Consider the following 22,498-nt stretch of genomic DNA (forward strand, 5'->3'; position numbering starts at 1 on the left):
GGGGTTCGACTGCGTATGTGCTGTTGCTCAGCGTTTGGGTGGTTCTGTCTTCTGGGGACTAGGCGATCTGGATTCTGCACCAATCAAACAGGGGCGCAGGGTTGCATAGAACGATTGAAAAAAGCTTTGATCGGTAGGAAGGGTAAGTAGATTCAAGACCAATACATTGGCATATAAGGTGTCAATAACAACGTTGCGTGCTCGACGCTAAACTACGGGAAATATAACAACAATACACATTCTTTATGAACCACATGGAACGAATAACTTTTTATCGCAAAAAGGTCATAATAATTCGAAGGGGTGTAAATTTACTGCCTGACCTCGTTAACAGCCATGGTCAAGCCAGTTGACCCGTTACTAGAAATACTACTAGTACTACTACCACTCTTCCTTCTTCGATGCTGTTTGGTATTCGAGCTCGTACTAAGCCGCCGACCGGACGCCGTGTATTGTGGGGGAAAGTAGCTAGACTCATCGTCCATGACAAAGCGTACTGGTGTCCTGGACCTGCTCTGCACAGGGCTCATGCGGAGTGCCTCTGAACTAACACTCCATCGTTGACTTGGACTAGCACCACCTGTTGCACTTCGCTTGTGTCTCCTAGGCGCTTCAGCAGGCAGCTGAAGTCGAGAGTTGATGCCCATCCATAGTGCTTCTTCGTCGTCGTCGCCGGCTACTCTCCAGCCCCCTACGCCTTCATAGTCTCGTGTCAATCCGCCCGTACCAATGAGTGCAGAGAGTGAATTGTTCTTGTGCTGTAAAAGGCGTGAGCTGTGTAGAGAAGGCACGCTGATGTCATGCGAGGACGCGGTGCTCGCGGTGCTGCTCCGTTGCCGGTGCCGATTCGGGGACTGTCGGGCCGACGACGCAAGAGAGGAGCGATGGCTAGAGACATATTTCGGTGATGAAGGAGTAAGCCATACGCTGACGACCGCAATGGCAAGATCAAAGTAGACCTGAAGCGCGCGGAAAGAAAGAAACACGATGGCGATTGACGTGGTGAAGACGGCCAGGATCGCGAGCGGGATAGAGATGCCGACCAAGACCAAGAGTGCGATGAAATATACGGGATTCCACATGTTGACCGTAACGCTGACGCTGGGTGAGCCCAGCCCCAGCATTTTGACCTCTATCTCGACTTTGTTGTGTCGGAAGTGACGTGACGGAGTGTGAAACGGTTCGCATGTGATAGACGGTTGCGGGGAAACGCCAAGCCCGGACCCTAAACTCGGCACCAACTCTTTTTTGTTGGATTCCCACTAAAAGCGTCTCGCTGTGTTTCGCGCAGGTGTGATTCCGATGCCGATGAGTACGGCGCCCAGAGAAGTGCCCTTGAAGATGCTCTCGTACTGCTCAATTTTCAGACGCGTGCTGTAGGGCTGGCGTTTGATGCGAAGGAACGTCGCTCCCGTCACAGCGAGCCAAGCGCCAAAGAGTATCTCATAACGGTATTTCTCCAGCACTGATTCCGATACCTGTGGAGGCATGGCTTTGCGGCGATTCAGCCGATGCAAAGCTGGGAGGGGAGGATGTGGTGAGATGCAACCTGCGATGGGCATGGGCTGGGTAACATGGAGGAACTTCATGACGTCGTCAGCCCACCGTCACGAGCCCGCCACACCCGGTCACACCAGGAACTGCTAACACCTTAATCGCCATTTCAGCAGCCCATCGTCGATGAGTCCAGCGTATAGTGTATAGTGCTTTCACTACCTCTGTCCTGCGATCCGTTTCCAAAATGTCAGCATTGTGGACTACCCAAGTTTCGCTTTGTGCATTCACGGTGTGGATGAGGCCATCGCATTGTGGACGCATGGAATGAATTCTTTTGGTTATATAAACAAATACCGGGATCTACAAAGTATTCACCACAGCAAACCATTCGGGTATCACTCAACATGGAAGGCACAATCTACATGATCGGTTCACTAACAGTCGTCACGATGCTTTTTATGCTCACCATCGTAGCAGTGCCCGGATTGAAGGAACGCATTGTGAAGCTGGCTTCAAGTTCCTTCCGTCGCTCGCTCGCCCCAGTTCTCCCTTTGGTGGAGTCTCCGCGTGTTCAACTCCCAGTTCTTCCTGTGCTGCAGCCTTCGCGTGTTCAATCCCCAGTTCTCCCTGTGGTGTGGCCTTCGCGTGCTCAACCTGATGTGACAGTGATGCAGACTGCGCAGGCCCAGCCTGAAGTGACAGAGACACCAGGACAGCAGAAGGATTTCATTCAGCGTCAAGCTGAACCTGTGCGCGACAATTGGACACAACCGACTGCTGTTACAGCTCCCCCGCAGACTCGCCTGACTACGCGTGACTTGGAGCGTCAAAGGTTCAAGGATAAGTACTTGCCTCGTAGTCCAGGGAAGGATGCGCTTCAGGATGAGTTCCACCGCAAGGCTCGTGAAGGGTTTAGGCCAAATCCTAATGGTTATCGTTACTATTAGGTTAGAGTCTATGAAGTAAGGTAGAAGAAATGGCGACTCGAGTGCCTCGGTGAGCATGTCGGGATAGATGGGGGTAGGTAAGTTGTTTACGTCCGTTCTTTCCGGTTGGTTTTACTGCTTTCTGTTAGTAAGTTTACTTCCGCCCTGTCGTCAACTCTGTTTTCTCTAATCGATTTTTTGCTTTCTGCGTTGAATCTCTGCGTGAAGATAGACTATCATTAACAAAATTATCATAAACCCATCTCGAACTCTCCACAAGTGCACATTTTTATTCCTTCCGCTGTTCCTGAATTCTCACAGCTTCTCACTTCTTTCTTCATATTCTGGCAGTTTCACAGCGCATCATGCTTGTATTCGAAACAATATTGTCGGCCATAGGGCTTATCCCTTGGCTCCTCCTTGGGCAACCAGGCAGCCACCCATTTACCCGCTAGTACCTTTACGGCAGACTTGTCAACAATCAATCCGATCAATCCAGAGACTCTAGATTGGATTGATTGGGTCGTCACAAGGCTCCGGATTGATTAGATTGATTAAGGTGAAGATTTAGAGTAGATTAATTGCGGATTGATTGAAGATTGGCAGATTGGGCTGCCGAGAAGGACAAATTTTCGCTGTAGTTACTGCGACGGCTCGTCCCAATCGTCCACCCCGTACTTCATCGCCATCTCCTCGTCGGTATACGCCGCGGCTGCCTTCTCTGGTATTGTGAAGCCTCCCCGCGCCTATGAACGTATGAGCTAAAGCGCTGCAAGCAGCTGCGCTCCAATTTTACGGCGGCGAGGCTTAAGGAGATCGCCGAGCTCGCTAAACAGGCGCTCGCACTTACAGCTAGATGCTGGTATTGTTAATATATCAATCGCGAGGCGGCTAAGGTTAGGGTATTTAGGAGCGAGGTCTATCTAATATCGCACAACGTTGCCGTTATTGTACTGCTTCTTCGTCCACATCGGCTCGTACTTGCGCCATTGTTCGTATTCATCGAGGTTAAGCTCACTGCTGCCCTTGTTGTAGCTCACGAGCGCTTTAATAGCGTCGTCGATATCGCTTAAGGTAGACGGTCGGCTGCGAGAATTCAGCACCGCTACTAGCTTGTAGAGCGCCTAAAGCTGCCTAAAAGCTGCGTTGTTCGTATTAATCCACCCAGCTTTATCGGCCCAGCTGTTCTCGCAGTAGTGCTTGTAGTATAGATAGAGGCAGACAGCTACGTAGTAGGCAGGCGAGTCGTCAAGCTTTAAGTAGTACGCATCGGCCTTACGCCACGCGGCTTTAAGATTAATCGTAAGGTGGTCTTCAGGTGCTTTAGCGTGGGCTTTAAAGTCTACATTATTGTGATGGGCTGGAGCCCAGTTGGTGAATCCTCGATGATATCTCGGTCCGAACGACGCTCAGACCATCCGCACAGTCCATAGGCAGAAGGTTAACTTACCGTGTCCGTGCGCGCAATGCGCCGCCCAACAACACCATCTCAAATCCAAAAATGAGGCTATAGATCACCACACAAAAGCTATTATCGCGAGATTTCATAGAGTAGTAGTATTTTAATGCCCCTGATTACTTTGCGCTACTTATATTTGCTCGGCAATCTGATGTTCCGGCCGCAGCGGCTCACTTTTAGTGGTGGGGCTGGTGCAGCTCCTGAGGCCTCTTCAACAGCTGCAGCATCCGCAACACGTTTTTGACGCTTATTGCGATTACTAGAGCTTGTTGAAGCCTTACTCTTACCGTTTTGGGACTGTTGGATAGCTTTTTTGGAGTCAAGATCGGCCTTTTTGCGGGCGCGTTTAGCCTCCTTCTCGGCCTTCTCCTTCATCCTCCTCTCCCTAGCTGCCTCTCGTTCGGCACGCTTCTCCTGAGCTAATCGAAGCTTGTATAACCTTGCCTAGTCTCTTAACTCTTTTATCTTAGCTTTTTAGAGTGCCTCCTGATCTCTCTGTTATTCTATTTAGATCCTACGCTCCTTAGCCTCCTGGATCTTCCTTGGCGACCAGAAAATAGCTCCCCTATAATAGTTATCCTTGTTTTTTTTAGAGTTTTAAGGGGAAGCTTTTTTACTGGTAAGCCCTTCTACTCAACCTATTTAGGAGACCCCTTACCTCCTTGTGAAGGAGCGTATTTTGGGTGGCGAGATGATAGATGGTTCTCCGGAGTCTTTTCACCTCCCTACTCCTCCTTTCACCCTTGGCTACTTTGACGACCAGTGAATAGATCCTGCGCTAATCTAACCCGTTGATAGGCTCCGTTAACTCCTCGTCCTTATCTACTACCTTAGGGGTAGTACAGGTGAATCTTTTTGTCATGGATCAAACCCGCGACCTCTAGTAAGCGAGGTGGCCCGTGCGCCTTAAGCGAAGGCCACAGCCGAACACCAAAGTTCGACCCGCGCAGGTCTTCGAACCTGCACGCAATATCTCACTTAGTACTTAATACAGATACGGTCATCTCAACTATTGACGTCCCTCACACTTTTAAGTACACGAGCTAGATTAGGTGGCTAGATGCTAGTGGCGGTGAAGGCCTTTTTAATGAGCTTAGGCCTAAAAGTAGATATCTAGGCGGGCTAAAAAAGGTGGAAGAAGTCTCCTTTTCTTATTTTGGAGAAGCCCTAGGTGGTGTAGGTAAAGGTAATTAGTGTTAAGAATATGTTAGGTTCAGTCCAGGTCGGCGAGGTGAGGTTCGTGGAGTAAGCCCGAGCAGAAGGACCGACGCGGAATGATGATCTGTCATGTACGTCCTAAGATCATCATAACAACAAGTAGATAGAACAATAGCTCTTAGTGAAGTTCAATCCAATACAGGGTTACCTTTCGTACCTCTACTCGGTCGCCTATGGTAGTCATACCACCAGAGGAGACCTTGTTCTAACAATTAGCTTATTTGTATAGGCAGCTAATAGAGGCCTAAATACGCTGGCAAATGGGTCGGGGTGTGGTTGGGGTTGGGTTAGAAATTTTGCGACCCCAACCCAACCCCAACCCATTTGTCAGCGCCAAGCTTAGGGTTGGGTTGGGGTTGGGTTGGGGTCGCACGGACCATGGGTTAGGGTTGGGTTATAGTAAAAAAATTGCAAGATGTATAATATAGATTTCAATAAAAGAAAAGTTTATATAGTATCACAGTAGATTAACACAGTGTAGCATTAACTAGTTTCATTTATAATATACAGAGGCTTCGCCAGCTAGCATTTAAGCACGTGTATCTAGATATATCTTATAATCTAGAGAAAAGCTAGTAACTCGCGCGCAAAGTAGCGCCTAGCCAATTGAGAATCCTTCTCTTGAATAGTAACCCTCTTTGCGTGAATAGCATTGATGTTGCAGTCTATAAAAGTTATTAAATGAAAAATAGTATAGGTGTTGGAAGGTCTATAGCACTAGTGCTGAAAGGAAATAACGATAACTAGGAATGCATTCTGTTCGGTGATGGTGATTGATTTTATTACGAACACAGCTGCTACGAAGGTATACCTAAGCTCTGCGCAAGGTGGGCCGAAGTCGGGCCGAAGTGTCCAGCAGCCGACGTCTCTACCGATACTCACGATCCGACACTGGAAGTCTTTTCTTTCTGGGTAGCTAGTAACTCTGCTTGTATCGGTAGTGACAGTATGTGTTGATGGTAACTGTGTGTAGCATCAACCATCAAAGCTTGTCGGCCTCTGCACCCATCCCTCTACTCGGACTGTCAGCTTATTGCCGTCAATAAAGCGTTCAAGAGCGCGGTTTGGCGATGCCTTGGTGAAGGCGTCTGCAGGATTGTCTTCACCATTGATCCAGCGGATCTCCGTGATCTCGCGACGCTCATATGATTGGCGCAGCGCCATGATGTCGATCATGAGACGCTTTTCCTTCGTCGTCCCAAGCTTTACTAGGCACTCGTACAAGGAGTACGAGTCTGTACAGATAACCAAGGGAATTGCAGGTAGTCTAAGTCGTTCTGTAACTATCCTCAGCGTGGTTGCAACTGCAATGCCTATGTCAAAGCCGTTGACCATGCCGTAGATCTCTGAGGCCAGTACGCTCCGTGTGATGCGCTTGCATTTTGTAGAGCTGTAGTGGATCACGTTGCCCTGTATTGTGAAGGTGTTGACGTCAATAGACTCGTTGACGAGCATAAGGACAAAGCCTAGCTGTGAGCTGAGGTCCTTGTTGTTGGCAAAGGAGCCATCCACAAAGACCATCAACTTGGCCTCCATAAGATTGACAGTGACGTAGCGCAGGCCACGATCGAGATTCTCCATCTGCCATTTCAGGCGTTTGTTGAGTGCCTTGATGTCCTCGTCTGATGGTTGCTGAGCTTGAGCAGCGACGGACAGGTCAAATGACGCCTCTGGTTGGCATGTTGATGCGATGTACGCTCCGCGGGCGCGCTGCTCGGTGTACTGTTGCGCGCGGTCGGGTGCCCTGATATCCACAAGCCTGATCCTTCCTCCTTGTCCTTTCTGCCTAAGGGTCAAGACTCTGCTGGCGTCCATCGTGAGTGTACATCCATTGAAGTCTAACTGCACTTCTGGTGTCAGCCTTGCTTTTGGCTTTGACCTGAACTCTGCCTTCTGGATCTTCTTCTCTTCACGTGACGAGAACGCTGGTGTCCCGAGCATGAGAGTGTCGTCTGTCTGCATGCCAACGATGCCGAAGATGCCTGCGTCGTCTCTGTTCGTGATCAATAGGCATGGGTCGTACGTCGATGTTGCCATGTCCAGTTCCTTGCAATGGTGTCCGTGATACGTTGTCCACCAGTGGACTCCTGCCTCAGCGATTCCATACAGCGGCTTGATCACATGGAGTAGCGTGCCTTCTGGATATCGATGGACTAGCTCAGTAGGAAGATGTGCGAGTATCGTCCTCTTCAGGGTTGTCTGCGCCTGGGGATACGCCTGCGTAATGTCACGGAGCTCGATGTTCATTCCGCGTTGTACCATCTCGGGCGCCAGCGACATAATCAGGCGCTGGCTACATCGCTGTATGGTTGGAGATTGCGTCAGAATAGTCTCCTTGCCGTGGTCCTGGTAGCCTTGGATAACTAGGCGGGATTTCTCATAGGGCTTGGTTGTCTTTCCCTTGACCTCACGTACTAGGCGTGACTTGAAGATCCGGATCTTGCTGTGTAGCCTCTCGTCGTATTGCTCAAATTTAAAGACTCCACGACCTACGAGGTCGCTGATCTCTTGGTCATCAGACGCTTCAAAGGGGGCGCCTGAGGTTGTGATCACTCCATCGTTTCGTAGCTTGATAGCTAGCTCAAGATCGTCCTGCTCCTTCTTGGTGATGTACGCGTGCGCCTTCCGCTTGTTCTTTGACCCTGGAGGGCGGCCTCTCCTGCGTGGTTGCACTGCCGGTGGTACTGCTACCGGCTCATGCGGCTCATTCGGCGCGTGTGGCGCATCGGGGTCGCTCCAAAGGTGGTCCGGTCTGTAGTATGGCTTGACGACAGTGGATCTGAATGTCGTTGGACCATTGACCATGTCAACAGTGACGTTGTGGCCATCTGTACTGGCGATCTTGTACGGGCCATTCCAGCCATCACTCTCTCTCCATACTAAGACTTCGCTCTGGAGTGGGAGCGCGAGCATGTCTGCAGTGGCTGGTCCATTGCGGGTGTTCAAGGCGTCTGCAACTTGGTGCTCTGCCGTGATCTTGCGTAGGGCTTTCGTCGCCTTTTGAATAGCCTCGCTGCGCTTGACCATTGACGGGGATGGCGGTGACTCTGCAGTCATTCGTGGGTACGCTCCAAAGACCAGTAGCGTCGGGACTAGTCCATCGGGGCCAGCAGTATCGTTGACAGCCTTCACAGCCATCTGGAGAATCGCGTCGTCGGACATAGTGTCAGTGAGTTCTGCATAGAGTATGTCCCATGCGCGGCGTAGAGGTGCATGGTACCTCTCAGTTTTGCCGATAGACCAGTGCGCCTCCGTAGGTACTTGCTTGCATGTGACTCCCATGATCTTTGCTTCTGCGCGGAACTCTGTGCTTGCAAAGTTAGTGCCTGCGTCATGCGTGATAATGTCTGGTGGTCCTTGATACGTGTCGATCCATAGTATCCGCAGTGCTTGCCATGTTTCTTTAGCTGAGATAGCGCTAAGGAACCTCGCGCCTTGAAACGCTGTTGAGGAATCGACCACATGCAGTACAGGTTTGTTGCTCAGGTACATCACATCCACCAGGATCTCATAGTTGAAGTGGTGATCATCCTTGAGAGTGAATTTGAATCGGCGCGGTGCGGAGCTGTGGAGCTGGCAGTGGTGGCAGAACTTAGTGACTTCTTCTAGGGTTCTTTCTTCGAAGTCGTTATGGCCAGCATCCTTTAAGAGCTTAACAAGTCGCGTGACAGCTGGGTGTCCAAATCGTCGATGGAGCCGTCGCAACTCTGTCTCTGTCAGGAACACAGTTGCTCTCTCTCTTTTGTTCAGATGGAACCAAGGATGTCCCCATTTGCGAATTACAGGGATGTTTACGTCACCCTGGACTAGCTCATCTGTGGTGTTGTTAAAGTAGACCTTTAACCTGTCCATGTCTGCAAGGCACAATAAGAATGGTGTAGGTGCGTCAAGCACCTCAAAGTTGATCGTCCCAATGTCTGTAGAGACCTGTGCAGTGCCAATAGATGATGTAGCCTCGCCCTTGCCGAATTTGATAGATGCCTTTCCTGCTGTAGACGTATCCATCCTAACTGTAGGATCTTCCCTTGTGAGTGCAAGGTACTGCTCCTTGCCAACTGTGGATACGTTGGCAGCGCCTGTATCCGGTAGGATCCCTTGGTACACAGATCTTGTGTAGCGGTCTTCAAGCAGGAACTGTGACGCTGGCGCTGATGGCGCGTCTTGGCGGTATACGTCGTCGCCAGAGATGTGGTGCAAGAACGCCTGATCTGCAAGGCATTGCTCCGTGAAAAACTGCTGTTCAAGGTATGCTTCCGCGACGTCGTCATCGTCGTCATCCTCGCAGTCTTCCTCCTCTCTCCAGCCTCTCTGATTGTACTGGCTAGTGTGCTCGATCCCTTCGTATTCTGCAAGATGTACGGAGAAGTCCTTGGGGGGCTGTGTACCTGTAAAGTATAGCGTAGAGAAGAACTGTGTACGGGCAGCCTTGCGCTCTTCGTCTGTGTGGTTGGTAGACCAGCATCCTTCCTTCTGGCAAACAAAGCATTTCTTCCTCCAGCGTGGCTTGAATCCTCGTCCGTTGTCGTCGCGCTGCTCGCCTCCTCGATATGCTCCTCTGGATCCGCCTCTGAATCCTCCTCCACCTCGAGATCCACCTCGGATTCTTCTATTGCCGTTGTATCGGCGATCTAAGTAATATTGGTCCTCTGTGACCATCTGGGCAGTGTGTTGCCGTGCAAGGTGTGTCTCAACTGCAGAACGTAGGTCTGAGAAGAGTCCTTCACAGATTGTGGCTGGTTTGAACAGTGCCATCTCAAGCTCTGGTACTCCTCGGCAGGCATTGATGACAGTGGTACGTAGGGCATCCTCGCCCTCAAAGTTCTTGCCAAGGGCACGCTGGCATAGCTGCAGCTTGTCAAGCAGGATCTGCAGAACCTCGTGTAGTCCCTTGTCGGGGTTCTCTGTGCGGGTGCGAGCGAAGGTTGTAGTCGTCCAGTCTGTGTAGTAGTGCTGGTGATGGACGTCATGGTCGAAGTGGTTTTTGATTGCCATGTACGCATCAGCAAAGCTGTCATCTCTCTCTACAACCTGTATGTAGAATGTCTCTGCACGTCCGGTAAGGATACGGGGAAACACTGCGTGAAACTGCTCTTCTTGGATATCTACCTGCCAGCAGATGCTGAAGAAGATCTTGATCTTATCGTCTAGGAGATCGTACGCATTCCCTGTATACTTGTTGCTATTGTCCCATAGCTTAGAGAACTGCGTGATCGTATTAGCGTCGAGTCGATCGTTGCGGGACCATCGCGGCGGTAGCGTCTTGTACGGGTCGTATGGTAGTTCGGGTGGTCTGTTAGGGACGCGGTTCGTTGGCTGTTGCGGAAATGGCGTGACTTCGCGATATGCAGTCGCTGGCGGCCGTGTCTGTAGTTGCGCACGCCCTTGTTGCGGCTGCGCGGCCTGCTCCCACAGTTGTCGATGCTGAGGCCCTTCTAGCGTACCGCTCATGTGTAGCGGCTGTTGTGGCTCTATTGTTTGGGAACGGCTCTGGACGCCTTGTCTCACTCTATACTGCTCTTGTTGCTCGCCCTGCGACGGTCGTTGTAATTGCGACGGCTGTGGTACTTGCGGTGGCTGTTGTAATTGCGGCGGTTGTTGTAATTGCGGCGGTTGTTGTACTTGCGGTGGTTGTTGTACAGCTGGATAGACTGTGTGCTGAGTGTCCTGTTGGCGTTTATTGCTCTGCTGGCGCTGGTACGCTTCGGACTGTTGGTCGAATTTCATGGCTCGAAACTCTGCTGGTTCCCATTCAAGAGTATTCTCTATACCTAGAATGTTGTAGAGAGAGTCCGCCACCCTGGCGTGATTGTTGCCAGTGTATACTCCCCGGTGTCGTAGCACACTCTTAAGAGACCTTAGTGTACCACGCTCAACCTTGCTAAATAGCTCCTTCGTCCATCCTTCAAAGTCCCATTTGTAGTCAATGAAGAGGTCATCGTCCCAGGCCATTGACACATTGTAGTCGTGGATAGCTTTAGCGACCCACGTTGTTGCGTGTGTCTCATTTGCGTCCGCCGGTGCGGGTACACCCCAGAGAGCTGTATTGATGACCTTGAGTGCAACTGTGTATGGACAGTTTTCCATAAGTTGTTCCGCGGTAAATTTGGCCCATGGTGAGTCTGAGAGGTGTTCTGATTGCTCATTCTGTAGTTGATTCTGAGCTTCAGCAGAGTCTGCAGAGCTTATTTCGCTTTGGTTATCCGCCATCTTGCTAGCGGGTGTTGACGCGTTGTCGGTGTTGTTGTCTCGCTGGTTGGTCGTGCCAGCGCTTGTTGTTGTACGTGATCGGATCGTCCGGAGACGCTCGTACGGTTGAGTTGTATTGCGTTGCTGACGCGCTCTGTGTTCGCGGATTAAGCTAAACCAGCAGCTGTAGAGGGAGGTTAAGAGTGCTTTGTGTTATCTCTGCCTCGCTCTGTTCTTAGCACAGAATCTTCTCCCGGGAGTATAACGTCGTGCGTCAGGGAGTTCGTCGAAGATGCGGTCTGTCTCTTCTACCTTGCTGTCTGTGATCGCCTTAAGCAATCACTGATCAGTGTTGGAAGGTCTATAGCACTAGTGCTGAAAGGAAATAACGATAACTAGGAATGCATTCTGTTCGGTGATGGTGATTGATTTTATTACGAACACAGCTGCTACGAAGGTATACCTAAGCTCTGCGCAAGGTGGGCCGAAGTCGGGCCGAAGTGTCCAGCAGCCGACGTCTCTACCGATACTCACGATCCGACAATAGGGTAGATAGACTATACCCTCAAAATAACCAACTAAGAAAGCTTCTGTAGCTTCCTGAAGAGCTTCGATTGCAGATCGTTGAAAGCGGATATCGGCCTTGTGCACCTGTGCAAATTCGCGCACTACGCGGGAAAAGGGGAGTTTTCGCAAGAGTAGTTCAAAACCTCTCTGGTATCTCTTGATTTCCCGTAATGCGACAGCTAAGCTAAATTAGAAAATAGCTGTGATAAACGACTGTGATAACCTACTGCCGGCCTTAAACTTGCGCTTCTTCTTAACAGCTACAGGTGCCTTTCGCGTAGACTTTCCTGCTACTTGACGTCTAGCCTTACTAGCAAGGGCCTTCTGAGCCGGCTTGCCGCCAGTAACTGTCTTGCCATCAGGACCACCCGGCCGGCTTTACCGGTGACCTTAGGCCGTGGTTTTGTCCTTGCCATTGCGTAGTAGAGTAGATGATGAACGTAGGCGACGTATGTGATTAATTACTGTGATAAATGTGGTCGACAATTAAGAAAGTAGTAGGCTGAAAGAGTTAGGTAGCTGGAAAGTTTGGGCGACGGCAATTTCCCGATTTCCGCACTAGTAAAGGCAGCAGCGCACGGACTGCATGACGTAATTTGCTGTTTCACGATCGCATACAACCATTTCTGTTGCAAAATCAGTAGCGAGCATATCATACAAACGTGTTAAACTGCTGTGATAAACGCCGAGCTCGCGCATGCGTACAGCCCAAAAATGAAGGAATCATCGATGTGTTGATCATTTTGGGTAATTTCCGCGTTTTCGCGCTAGCGCAGGCAGAAGCGCACGGACCATTTCTAGGTGAGCATAATGCTGTCTACCCATTTCTCCAGCCCCTGACGCCCAGTAACTCCCAACACCTAATAACTCTCTTTACTACATTGAAAACACCCCATTTACAACAGCGCATTATCACAGTCCCCGCCATGCCTGTCGCGAAAGAGCAAGTCGGCGACGTACCTGAAGGCCTAGTTCCAGCCATCAAACTTGAACCTCCGCCTGGGTTCGAACAAGATGAGTGGGAGCAGCTTACCGATGTAATAATCACAGCCATTTATCACAGCTTATGCTAATATAAGCAGGGATTTGCGTGTGAAGCTGACGAGATTGACGGTATCTTAGATCAAAGAGGTAGTGGGGGTTCACGAAAAGGCCGACCTATCAATTTGAGCGTCCCCTATACTGGCTCTCTGAGTGGTAGCGCCCGTGCTATTGCTCAACGTGAACGCAAAGCTCTTTTCGATAAAGAGGAGAAGGTACTTGAAAGCGTTAGAACAGCCGACCGCTCCGCGAAGTACCAACTGAAGAAATCGCTTTTGCAACAGCCTAAGTATAAATTAGCAAATAGTGCTAGACAGGCTAAGCTGCTAGAGAAAGAGTGGGATATACTTTCAGAGAAGCGGTTTACCCAGAAAAAGTCTGGTAAGTTATCACAGCTGTTTATCATAGACATCTGCTAATAGACTATCCCAAGTGGCGAAGGATATACTAGCAATACCAATTGCTCAGGTTGGGGTTGAAAGAGTTTTCAATGTTGCTAAGGATGTTATTGGTAGTCGGAGGCACCGACTATCTGCCCGGACAATACAGCAGATAATGGTTCTTAAGGATACAATATCTCAAGAGGAAGAACAGGGTCTAGACTACCTAGTTGCTCAATTAGGGGAGGATGGAGAGCCAATTGACGAGGTTAATGATCTTTTTGAGCTTCCAGCCTCGTTAGAGCATACCTTCGATATAGATGAGGAGAACCAGACTACAGAAGAAGAGTCGGAGGAAGAGGTCCAGGAGGAGCGTCAATTGCCACCTCGAAAGCGCCAGCGTCCTCAGCGCTACCGTGATAATTAGCTGTGTTAATATATCTCGTTTTATGTATCTACTATATCATCAACGTGTACACATTATCTTAATTAAGTGTTGTTCCGTTAAAGTACCCAAAAAATATAACCCAACCCCAACCCAACCCAACCCAACCCAAGCCCAACCCTACCACTTGGTCTGTGCGACCCCAGCCCAGCCCTAACCCATGGTCTGTGCGACCCCAACCCAACCCTAACCCATGGTCTGTGCGACCCCAACCCAACCCCAACCCAAGACTGGGTATACCCAACCCATTTGCCAGCGTAAGCCTAAGAGGTTATCGTGCTTCTATGCTAGTTCTAAGTCCGCCTGCTAGAAGTGCTAGACAAAGAGGACCCGCACACCTAGCTTAAAGCAGCTTAGGTGTAATCTATTGCTACTAACGCTAGGTCTGTGGCTGTGTGGCTGTGTAGCTGTGTGGCTGTACGGCGCTTTTGCCAAGCGCTTTAGAACACCGGAAAATCGGCTCGGATTGGGAGCAGGGCTGTTTTAGGTTTGAAGGCCCTGGCGTATAGCTCATGTCAACGAACACACCTAGCAGCGAAACAGCAACCGCAATCAGCCTCCAACACAGCCATCATGCAATTTCGAGACATAGTGCAACCCACGACTATAACTAACGCGAAAGCTTCCATCCTATAGAGATAAACCGTCGCGCTGCTCTACAGCTCCGCAGACCCGCCGTCGATCCCTTGTCCGACCTACCACGTTCTGGTGCTGTTGAGCACATCGCGACCGATACATATACTAAGCCGTAGCCGAATACTGCTTTAGCTCGTAGAAGGGGGCATAACGAGTTAGGAGGCGTCTGAGAATAATGTGTATAGGACTTACACAGCGGGCATAACAAAGGACAGACTAGCTGGCATGATACAGAATACTAAGATCCGAGCCTAGGCTTCCGCAAGCGGAGTGCATGTTGCAGAGGTTCAGCCTTGCACTGCCATATTTAGTACCCTGTGCCTTGAGCTCTGCTACCCCGCTATGCTTCTGCCTTGTGCTGTTCAGCTCATAACGTACTTCCCAACCAACACTTCTAGAAACATAAGTAATGCTTATCTTTACTAGTTAAAAGCTTGATGTATATCCTCATCCCACCTTAAACTCTCTAGCCAATAACGAAGTATTCTAGTGTAGGGTACAGATGGACCTCTTTGTCTACGAACCGATCGATCTCGAGCGTCCCGCGTTTCGACTTTTACAGCTGCTACGAGGCAATGAGCCAGTCATCGAGTGTAGGCTGTACCAAGTCTACCTCGATGGCACCGACACGGTTCCGTATGATGCTTTATCATATACTTGGGGAGGTACGGACAAGACGTCTACCGTAACAGTGAACGAGAAGACGTTTGATGTCACCGAGAATCTACATTCAGCCCTTCAGCATCTTCGCTCGGAGGATACAGACAGGGTACTCTGGGTTGATGCTATTTGTATCGATCAGAGCAACGAACTAGAGCGGGGACACCAGGTCCAAAGAATGTGCAAGATCTATTCGCAAGCGGAGGAGGTGCTTGTCTGGTTAGGCCAAGCAACAGATGAAACCGATCTCTTGATGGACTCTCTTCGGCGACTAGAAGAGTGCAGTTTGATTTATGAGCACAGAAGCTGGGATCTCATGCAGTGGAACACATTCTGGCTGTTAGTTCCTCAAGATCAAACTTCCAAGCCGCGTGAAGGCTTAGAGCTGCTCTTAAAGAGACCTTGGTTCAGCAGAGTCTGGATCTTGCAGGAGATAGCCAATGCAAAGAAGGCGCGTATTTGGTGCGGCACCAAATTTGTTCGGGCACGTACTTTTGCTCTGGCACCGTCACTCATAGGCGTCAAACCAGAACGGCATTGTCAAGCTGTCTTGGACATCATGCCTGGGCGCTTGCGGGAGGAGACCTGGTGGAGCGAGAGCAGAGACTTGTACAATCTTTTGCTGAAGTTCAGCGAAAGCAAAGCGAGCGACCCACGAGACAAAGTATACGCCTTATTAGGCATATCTTCAGATGCTTGCGACACAGATAGCCTCTGTCCAGACTATACGAAAGACCTTCAGGGGGTCATACGCGATACTTCTTCATTCTTGTTCGGACCGTCAGATGTTTCCTACGAGACGATGCCAAAGCTTCTAGAGGATCTTACTTTACGAAATTCTACATCTTTCTTGGAACTTATTCGAACGTCTGATGTGAGGGCAGTTGAAAGTTTCCTAATGCGGCGAGGACTCGAGGTACCACTGTCGGAAGATATGGTCAAGAGCGCAGTGGGAAACGAAGAAAGTGGGACAGATATCACAAGTCTTTTTCTTCAGAAACGTAGAAGCGAAGTCAAGGTAACGGAAGGAGTAATCAAAGCCGCCGTAGGGAACGCAGGGCATAGGAGAGCTATTATGATTCTTCTTCTTCAACAACGCGAAACCGAGGTTTTAGTAACAAAGGAGATTATCAACGCACTTCAGACGATATCTAAGAGAGACCACGAGGCGGTGGTACAGCTGCTTCTTAACAAGAGCGCTGACGTTGACTCGCTGGTTGAATACTACGGAAAAGTACTCCATGCAGCTTCGTACAGTGGCAACGAGGTGGCGGTGCGGGTACTGCTCAATCATGGCGCCGATCTCAACGCGCGGGGTGGCGAGCACGGCAACGCACTCCAGGCGGCTTCATCTGGAGGCCACGAGGTAGTGGTGCAGGTGCTGCTCGACGAGGGCGCCGACGTCAATGCCCAGGATGAATACCACGGTAACGCACTTCAGGCGGCTTCAGCTAGAGGCCACGAGGTAGTAGTGAAGCTGCTGCTCGACGAGGGCGCCTACATCAACGCGCAGGGTGGACACTATGGCAACGCACTCCAGGCGGCTTCATCTAGAGGCCACGAGGCCGTAGTAAAGATGCTGCTTAATAAGGGCGCCGACGTTAATGCAGAGGGTGAATACTACGGCAACGCACTCTATGCGGCTTCAGCTGCAGGCTACGTGGCGGTGGTAAAGCTGCTGCTTGACAAGAGCGCGGGTGCCGACGCACAGAGTAGATACCATGACAACGCACTTCAGGCGGCTTTAGCTGGAGGTCACGAGGTAGTGGTGAAGCTGCTGCTCAATAAGGGTGCCAACATCATCGCTCAGGGTAAGGGCCACGGTAAAGCACTCTATGCGGCGTCAGTCAGAGGCGACCAGGCGGTGGTGAAGCTGCTGCTCAACAAGGGAGCTGCCATCAACGCACGGAGTTGGACCTACGACAAAGCACTCTATGCGGCTTCATCTAGAGGCCACGAGACGGTGGTAAAGCTGCTGCTCGACAAGGGTGCTGACGCCAATGCTCACGATGAATACTACGGTAACACGCTCTATGCAGCTTCAGCTGCAGGCCACAAGGTAGTGGTGAAGCTGCTACTCGACAGGGGCGCTGACGTTAACGCGTACGATGGAAATTACCGTAACGCACTCCAGGCGGCTTCGTACGAGGGCAACGAGATAATAGTAGACTTACTGCTAGATTGTGGCGACGACGCCAGTGTGAAGAGTGAGTATCATGGCAACGCACTTTATGCGGCTTCAGCTGGAGGCTACGAAGAGGTGGTGAGGCTACTGCTTGACAAGGGCGCCGACGTCAACGCGCAAAGCTGGACCTACGACAAAGCACTCTATGTGGCTTCATCTAGGGGCCACAAGGCAGTGGTGAAGCTGCTGCTCGACAGGGGCGCTGACGTTAACGCGTATGATGGAAATTACTGTAACGCACTCCAGGCGGCTTCAGCTGCAGGCCACGAGGTAGTGGTGCAGATGCTGCTCGACAAGGGCGCCAACGTTAATGCGCAGGATAAATACTACGCTAACGCACTCTATGCGGCTTCAGATAGAGGCCACAAGGTGGTGGTAAAGATGCTGCTCAATAAGGGCGCCGACGTCAACGCGCAAGGTGGACACTACGGAAACGCACTCCAGGCGGCTTCAGATAGAGGCCACGAAGCAGTGGTAAAGCTGCTGCTCGACGAGGGTGCCTACGTCAATAAACGGAGCTGGACTTACGACAACGCACTCTATGCAGCTTCAAAGAGAGGCCATGAGGCGGTGGTGAAGATGCTGCTCGACAAGGGCGCTGACGTGAACGCGCACAGCGGGAATTACGGCAACGCACTTCATGCTGCTTCAACTGCAGGCCACGAGGCGGTGGTGAGGCTGCTTCTTGACAAGGGGGCTAACGTCAAAGCGCAGAGCTGGAACCACGGCAACGCACTCCAAGCAGCTTCATCTGCAGGCTACAAGACGATAGTCAAGCTGCTTCTCGACAAGGGCACCAGCGTGAACATGCGGGGTGGACACTACGGCAGCGCAATCCAGGCGGCTTCAGCTGCAGGCCACGAGGCGGTGGTGAAGCTGCTGCTCGACAAGGGTGCCTACATCAACGCGCAGGGTGGACACTATGGCAACGCACTCCAGGCGGCTTCAGCTGCAGGCTGCAAGGCGGTGGTAAAGCTGCTGCTCGACAAGGGCGCCGCCAATGCGCAGGGTGGATACTACGGCAACGCACTCCAGGCGGCTTCAGCTGCAGGCCACGAGGTAGTGGTGAAGCTGCTGCTCGACAAGGGCGCCAATGTCAACGCGCAGGGTGGACACTACGGCAGCGCAATCCAGGCGGCTTCAGCTGCAGGCCACGAGGCGGTGGTGAAGCTGCTGCTCGACAAGGGCGCCAATGTCAACGCGCAGGGTGGACGCTATCCGCCTCTGCAGCGAGCTGCTAACCATGCTAGACCTATAGAACTCCCCTACGGGATATATACTAACGCTACTTGTCCTTTCTCTGTCTACGGCGATAGTTAAGAGCCCGTAGCTTACTATTCTCCTTGTCAGATAATAGCACTGTTGAAGATGAGAGCGTATAGACGCCGGGTTAGACTACCGTCCGTGCGCATGAAATGAGCCGGGTCGTGTTTCGAGCCACCCAACAACATCAGAATATCACAAAGATAAGGCTGTAGAGCCACCCACAATAGCTATTATCACGAGATTTTGTGGTGTTGTAGTAATTATATCATTGCGATGAACTTGCGCTACTTATATTTACTCGGTACCTTGGTGGTGCGGCCCTGGCGGGTGGTTTGAGTCGGGATAATAGATGTAGCCACCTCGGCTTGTACACGAGGTGCACCATCACCAACACCTTTTTGACGCTTCTGCTTTTGAGTAGAGCTTTGTGAGGCCTTACGCTTGCCGTTTTGGGGTTGTTGTATAGCTTTTTGAGAGTCGCGAGCTGCTTTTCGACGCTCTTTTTCAGCCTTCTCGGCAGCCCGCTCCTTCTCCCGCACCTCCTTGAGTCTCTCTTTCTCAACATGCTTTTGCTCGGCCTCCTGAAGCTTGTAGAGTCGAGATTGTTCCTTCAGGTATCTTGCCTCTGCTTTTTGTGCTTTTTCAAGCTGTTGTTGTTGTTGTCGAGCCGCTTCATCGTCCCGAGCCTGACGGACCTTCTTGGGAGACCAGAAGACGGCTCCACCATGATACTCATGAGGCTTGTTAAGTTGTAGGGTGTAGGACTTCTTTTCCCGTCTCTTTTTGATGCCCATAGCAGCCCTCAGCCCCTTTACTTCCCCCCTAAGGAGGCTTGCTTGGGCAGAGATGTGATGGAGACTTCGGCGAAGCTTTTTGACGTCCTTATTGCTTTGATCTTTCACTGTACGTCGTATAATAGACTCTAATTTGAGCCAATCGTCTCCAGAGAGGCAGGAAGATGAGCTCTCATCTGAATTGTAGCCCGCCTTGGCGAATCTTTTGAGTATAACCTCGGCATTAGGGGGGTGAATACCTATAGCTTCAAAGGACTTTGTAATCGTTTGAGGCCTAAAAGCAGTACACCAGGCGTTCCAAAAGAGGTGAAAGAAGTCTCCTTTTACTATTGAGAGTAGCCCCTGGCTGTCCTGAAGGTACTTCGTGAGCTCATTTAAGTAGGCGTCCGAGAGAGGCTTGAACAACGATACATCCAGGGGTTGAAGCGTGTGGGTAGCGTGAGGGGGAAAGACGGCGAGGAGTATCTTGTTGTCGTTGCAGAAATTGATAAAGTCCATAGTAGCATGAGATCCATGGCTATCAAGGATAAGTAATCGGTACCCAGTGACTCCTGAACGCCTCGTCTCCCTTATAAACACCTAGACTCCGCAACAATCAATTCAATCCGGTCACTCTCCTAGACCCACTTACCTATCTAGGTAGGGCTTAAACTCCTATAGGTAACTACTAGGCTTAAAGCGGTAATCAATCAATCCAATCTGAACCTTCTAGGACCCACTTAATTGATTGTTGCGGACTGTGTAAACACCTCCTTGAGCCAGGCAAGCCCTATATCGTTGTTCGTCCAGCCCGAAGGAGACGAGGATACGAAGACGGAGTGCTTTCCAGCTTCAATAGCATCAACCCATGATGATTGTAGGGTCCCGGCGTCCGATTGGAAGATGAGGGATGGACTCAAAGCTGTACCATCGGCGCAAACGCAAGCTAACACAGTAATCCATTGAGTATTGCTATCTTGAAGGCATGCCCTAACCCCCTTTTAATCATATAACACCTTGTCGAACACGCGTTTTGATCGCCCAAGGCTTCCAATTTGAAACCCCTTTTCATCCATATTGTAGATCTGAGTAGGTTGCACCCTATACTCCATCATTTTGGCATGCAGAAGCTCAAAGTACAAGCTGTATTTAGCCCCTGAATCAGCTTTGTGACGTTTGCGGTCCATCCCAGAGGTGTAGCGCGATGTGAGTTCAAATGGGTGCCTGGCCATAAACCGAGTAACCCAGGTTTCTGAGACGTCCTTTCCAGCCAAAGATGACGCGAAATTGCGTATCATTGTCCTCGTAGGTGGCAAACGTCGCTCGGAGAGCCCCTTGATGTACTGTACAAGCTCCTTCTCCTGTTGTGGGTGTAGCGCGTTATGCGCAACGCTGTGCGGCCTTGTTCGACCTTGGTGTCTTCGGGCGAGCGTAGCCCGGCTTATATTATACTTTTTTGCAACTTCGCGATAACTAAACGATGCGCCTTCTTCACGCGAATCGATGTCTTCAATCGCTTTCTGAATCGGGTCCATGGTGGTGGAGTTATGATGCGTTTTGTATGGGTGGTTGGAGTTGAGGGGTGGCTCAAAACACGACCCGGCTCATTTCATGCGCACGGACGGTAGCGCGACCCGGCTCATTTCATGCGCACGGACGGTAGCGCGACCCGGCATCTGTGAGAGCCAATCGGATCACAGGAAGGCTTGGCACCCCCTAGGTGTGCCCCCAACCGTAGACAGAACCACAACACAATCAATCATCAATATTATCATCATCATTACCTATTTCATCAGTATTCCAGATAAGAGTGAATATCTGACACTCCTCTATAAGTATTATTACTAACTATATGTAAGGAGTATTCGAACAGGCACTAAGATGTAGGTATAGGCTTGTATTAAGACGAATCCTTAAGGAGCAATCAAGGATTCAGTGAGATGCTATATACGACTATGGCACGTGACTGTGGCTGGCTCGGGCCGATGGGTCTTTGAAGGGGTCCCTGAGGCCTACCGAAGTATGACCCAGCTGGAGTATCGTGACAAGCAAGCCGAGCCGGGAATCCTTACGCGTTAAGGTTAAGGATATGCTGAACAATCACATCCTCCTCTATTTTAAGGAGCTTTATTGAGTTAGGCGTGCAATCGCGTCGATAAGTTGTTCTAGTAAGTTAATTACTAAGTGTCACTTAAGAGACGTTATAGTGTCAGGTTTAAGGCTTGAAATCTGGTCGAGGTAAGGTTGAGTTGAGAAGAGCCTGACGCCAAGAGCGCAAGGGCCAATCCTACCACCTCAAATTCTACCACCATAGCCATGTTACAAGTAACAGGAAGGATTCTCTCCTTGATGGTGGGCGCAAGGTTGAAGGTCAACAAGCCTACGTCAGAAGGTAACGATCGGCGCGGGGCGCGCAGATCACGTGACTGACATCCCGCCAAGACCAACCATCCGAGGGATGGCAGGGCGCCTAGGGATGGCAGCCATCACGAACATCATTGACATCCCAGGGATGTAAGGGATAGTCGGGATGGCACTCGACAAAGCAACAAGTATATAGTTGTGGAGGATTCCCTTAATACACTCGTTGTAGTCAACTTCAAATAGTCACAGTCCGCAACAATCAATTAAGTGGGTCCTAGAAGGTTCAGATTGGATTGATTGATTACCGCTTTAAGCCTAGTAGTTACCTATAGGAGTTTAAGCCCTACCTAGATAGGTAAGTGGGTCTAGGAGAGTGACCGGATTGAATTGATTGTTGCGGAGTCTACAAATAGTTCATCTCTTACCTAGATTGATACTAGTTATTGTATCGTTTATATAGAATTGGATTGTTCTTCCAAATACCTACTATCCCACCTAGTCGCCAGACAACCCACGCGGAACCAACAACATAAGACTCACCTGCCTTAGTGCGGACCAGGAAAGAGCAGTATAACCCCTCCGCGTAACAAAGAGGTTCATCTTTACGTCGTTAGACGACTACAAGATAAGGGGGTGTGTAACAGTTATAAGAAGAAGCAGATCACGTGTTAGTAGTCTAGTGCTGCTTTCTCTCTTTATTAAGCACCTCTTACCTTAGCTGTATTATAGATACGTCATGTAAACAGACCCTGCTGCTGCCTTCGTAAAAGACGAGCAGACACAACACTACAAGACAATATACACAATATACTCTGATTACTGCCTTGCGCGGTTACACTTTAATTAACTGCATATACTGCAATAAAAGAGCTAAGGCGTCTATTGCGTCCTTACA

At 50.3% G+C, this 22,498-nt stretch overlaps 9 protein-coding genes across 9 annotated transcripts; 3 read left to right on the forward strand and 6 right to left on the reverse strand.

The window, feature by feature from the left end:
• Window positions 1-311: 311 nt before the first annotated feature.
• PtrM4_123190 (uncharacterized protein) lies at window positions 312-1,124 on the reverse strand (the record flags this gene model as incomplete). Its single annotated transcript, XM_066108564.1, has 2 exons — window positions 312-314; window positions 498-1,124. The coding sequence occupies 2 exons, from the start codon at window positions 1,122-1,124 to the stop codon at window positions 312-314; spliced, it is 630 nt and encodes a 209-aa protein (XP_065961749.1).
• Window positions 1,125-1,262: 138 nt separating this feature from the next.
• PtrM4_123200 (uncharacterized protein) lies at window positions 1,263-1,589 on the reverse strand (the record flags this gene model as incomplete). The annotated part of the gene is made up of 1 exon (XM_001935553.2): window positions 1,263-1,589. The coding sequence occupies one exon, from the start codon at window positions 1,587-1,589 to the stop codon at window positions 1,263-1,265; it is 327 nt and encodes a 108-aa protein (XP_001935588.2).
• Window positions 1,590-1,901: 312 nt separating this feature from the next.
• Window positions 1,902-2,444, forward strand: PtrM4_123210 (uncharacterized protein; the record flags this gene model as incomplete). Its single annotated transcript, XM_001935554.1, has 1 exon — window positions 1,902-2,444. The coding sequence occupies one exon, from the start codon at window positions 1,902-1,904 to the stop codon at window positions 2,442-2,444; it is 543 nt and encodes a 180-aa protein (XP_001935589.1).
• Window positions 2,445-3,064: 620 nt separating this feature from the next.
• On the reverse strand, window positions 3,065-4,257 carry PtrM4_123220 (uncharacterized protein; the record flags this gene model as incomplete). Its single annotated transcript, XM_066108565.1, has 5 exons — window positions 3,065-3,169; window positions 3,274-3,282; window positions 3,359-3,509; window positions 3,588-3,735; window positions 4,170-4,257. 5 exons carry the CDS (start codon window positions 4,255-4,257, stop codon window positions 3,065-3,067), a joined length of 501 nt encoding a protein of 166 aa, XP_065961750.1.
• A 1,818-nt stretch (window positions 4,258-6,075) lies between these two features.
• PtrM4_123230 (HHT1, Histones H3 and H4) lies at window positions 6,076-12,269 on the reverse strand (the record flags this gene model as incomplete). The annotated part of the gene is made up of 5 exons (XM_066108566.1): window positions 6,076-9,336; window positions 9,460-11,492; window positions 11,850-12,032; window positions 12,081-12,200; window positions 12,236-12,269. The coding sequence occupies 5 exons, from the start codon at window positions 12,267-12,269 to the stop codon at window positions 6,076-6,078; spliced, it is 5,631 nt and encodes a 1,876-aa protein (XP_065961751.1).
• Window positions 12,270-12,779: 510 nt separating this feature from the next.
• PtrM4_123240 (Dimer-Tnp-hAT domain containing protein) lies at window positions 12,780-13,701 on the forward strand (the record flags this gene model as incomplete). The annotated part of the gene is made up of 3 exons (XM_066108567.1): window positions 12,780-12,890; window positions 12,936-13,275; window positions 13,328-13,701. 3 exons carry the CDS (start codon window positions 12,780-12,782, stop codon window positions 13,699-13,701), a joined length of 825 nt encoding a protein of 274 aa, XP_065961752.1.
• A 1,156-nt stretch (window positions 13,702-14,857) lies between these two features.
• Window positions 14,858-18,520, forward strand: PtrM4_123250 (Arp, Ankyrin repeat protein; the record flags this gene model as incomplete). The annotated part of the gene is made up of 1 exon (XM_001935560.2): window positions 14,858-18,520. One exon carries the CDS (start codon window positions 14,858-14,860, stop codon window positions 18,518-18,520), a length of 3,663 nt encoding a protein of 1,220 aa, XP_001935595.2.
• A 230-nt stretch (window positions 18,521-18,750) lies between these two features.
• On the reverse strand, window positions 18,751-19,758 carry PtrM4_123260 (uncharacterized protein; the record flags this gene model as incomplete). The annotated part of the gene is made up of 1 exon (XM_066108568.1): window positions 18,751-19,758. The coding sequence occupies one exon, from the start codon at window positions 19,756-19,758 to the stop codon at window positions 18,751-18,753; it is 1,008 nt and encodes a 335-aa protein (XP_065961753.1).
• A 482-nt stretch (window positions 19,759-20,240) lies between these two features.
• PtrM4_123270 (uncharacterized protein) lies at window positions 20,241-20,774 on the reverse strand (the record flags this gene model as incomplete). Its single annotated transcript, XM_066108569.1, has 1 exon — window positions 20,241-20,774. The coding sequence occupies one exon, from the start codon at window positions 20,772-20,774 to the stop codon at window positions 20,241-20,243; it is 534 nt and encodes a 177-aa protein (XP_065961754.1).
• Between the last annotated feature and the right edge of the window lie 1,724 nt (window positions 20,775-22,498).

Source organism: Pyrenophora tritici-repentis, chromosome 6 (genome assembly GCF_003171515.1).
Source record: "Pyrenophora tritici-repentis strain M4 chromosome 6, whole genome shotgun sequence".
NCBI lineage: Eukaryota > Fungi > Ascomycota > Dothideomycetes > Pleosporales > Pleosporaceae > Pyrenophora > Pyrenophora tritici-repentis.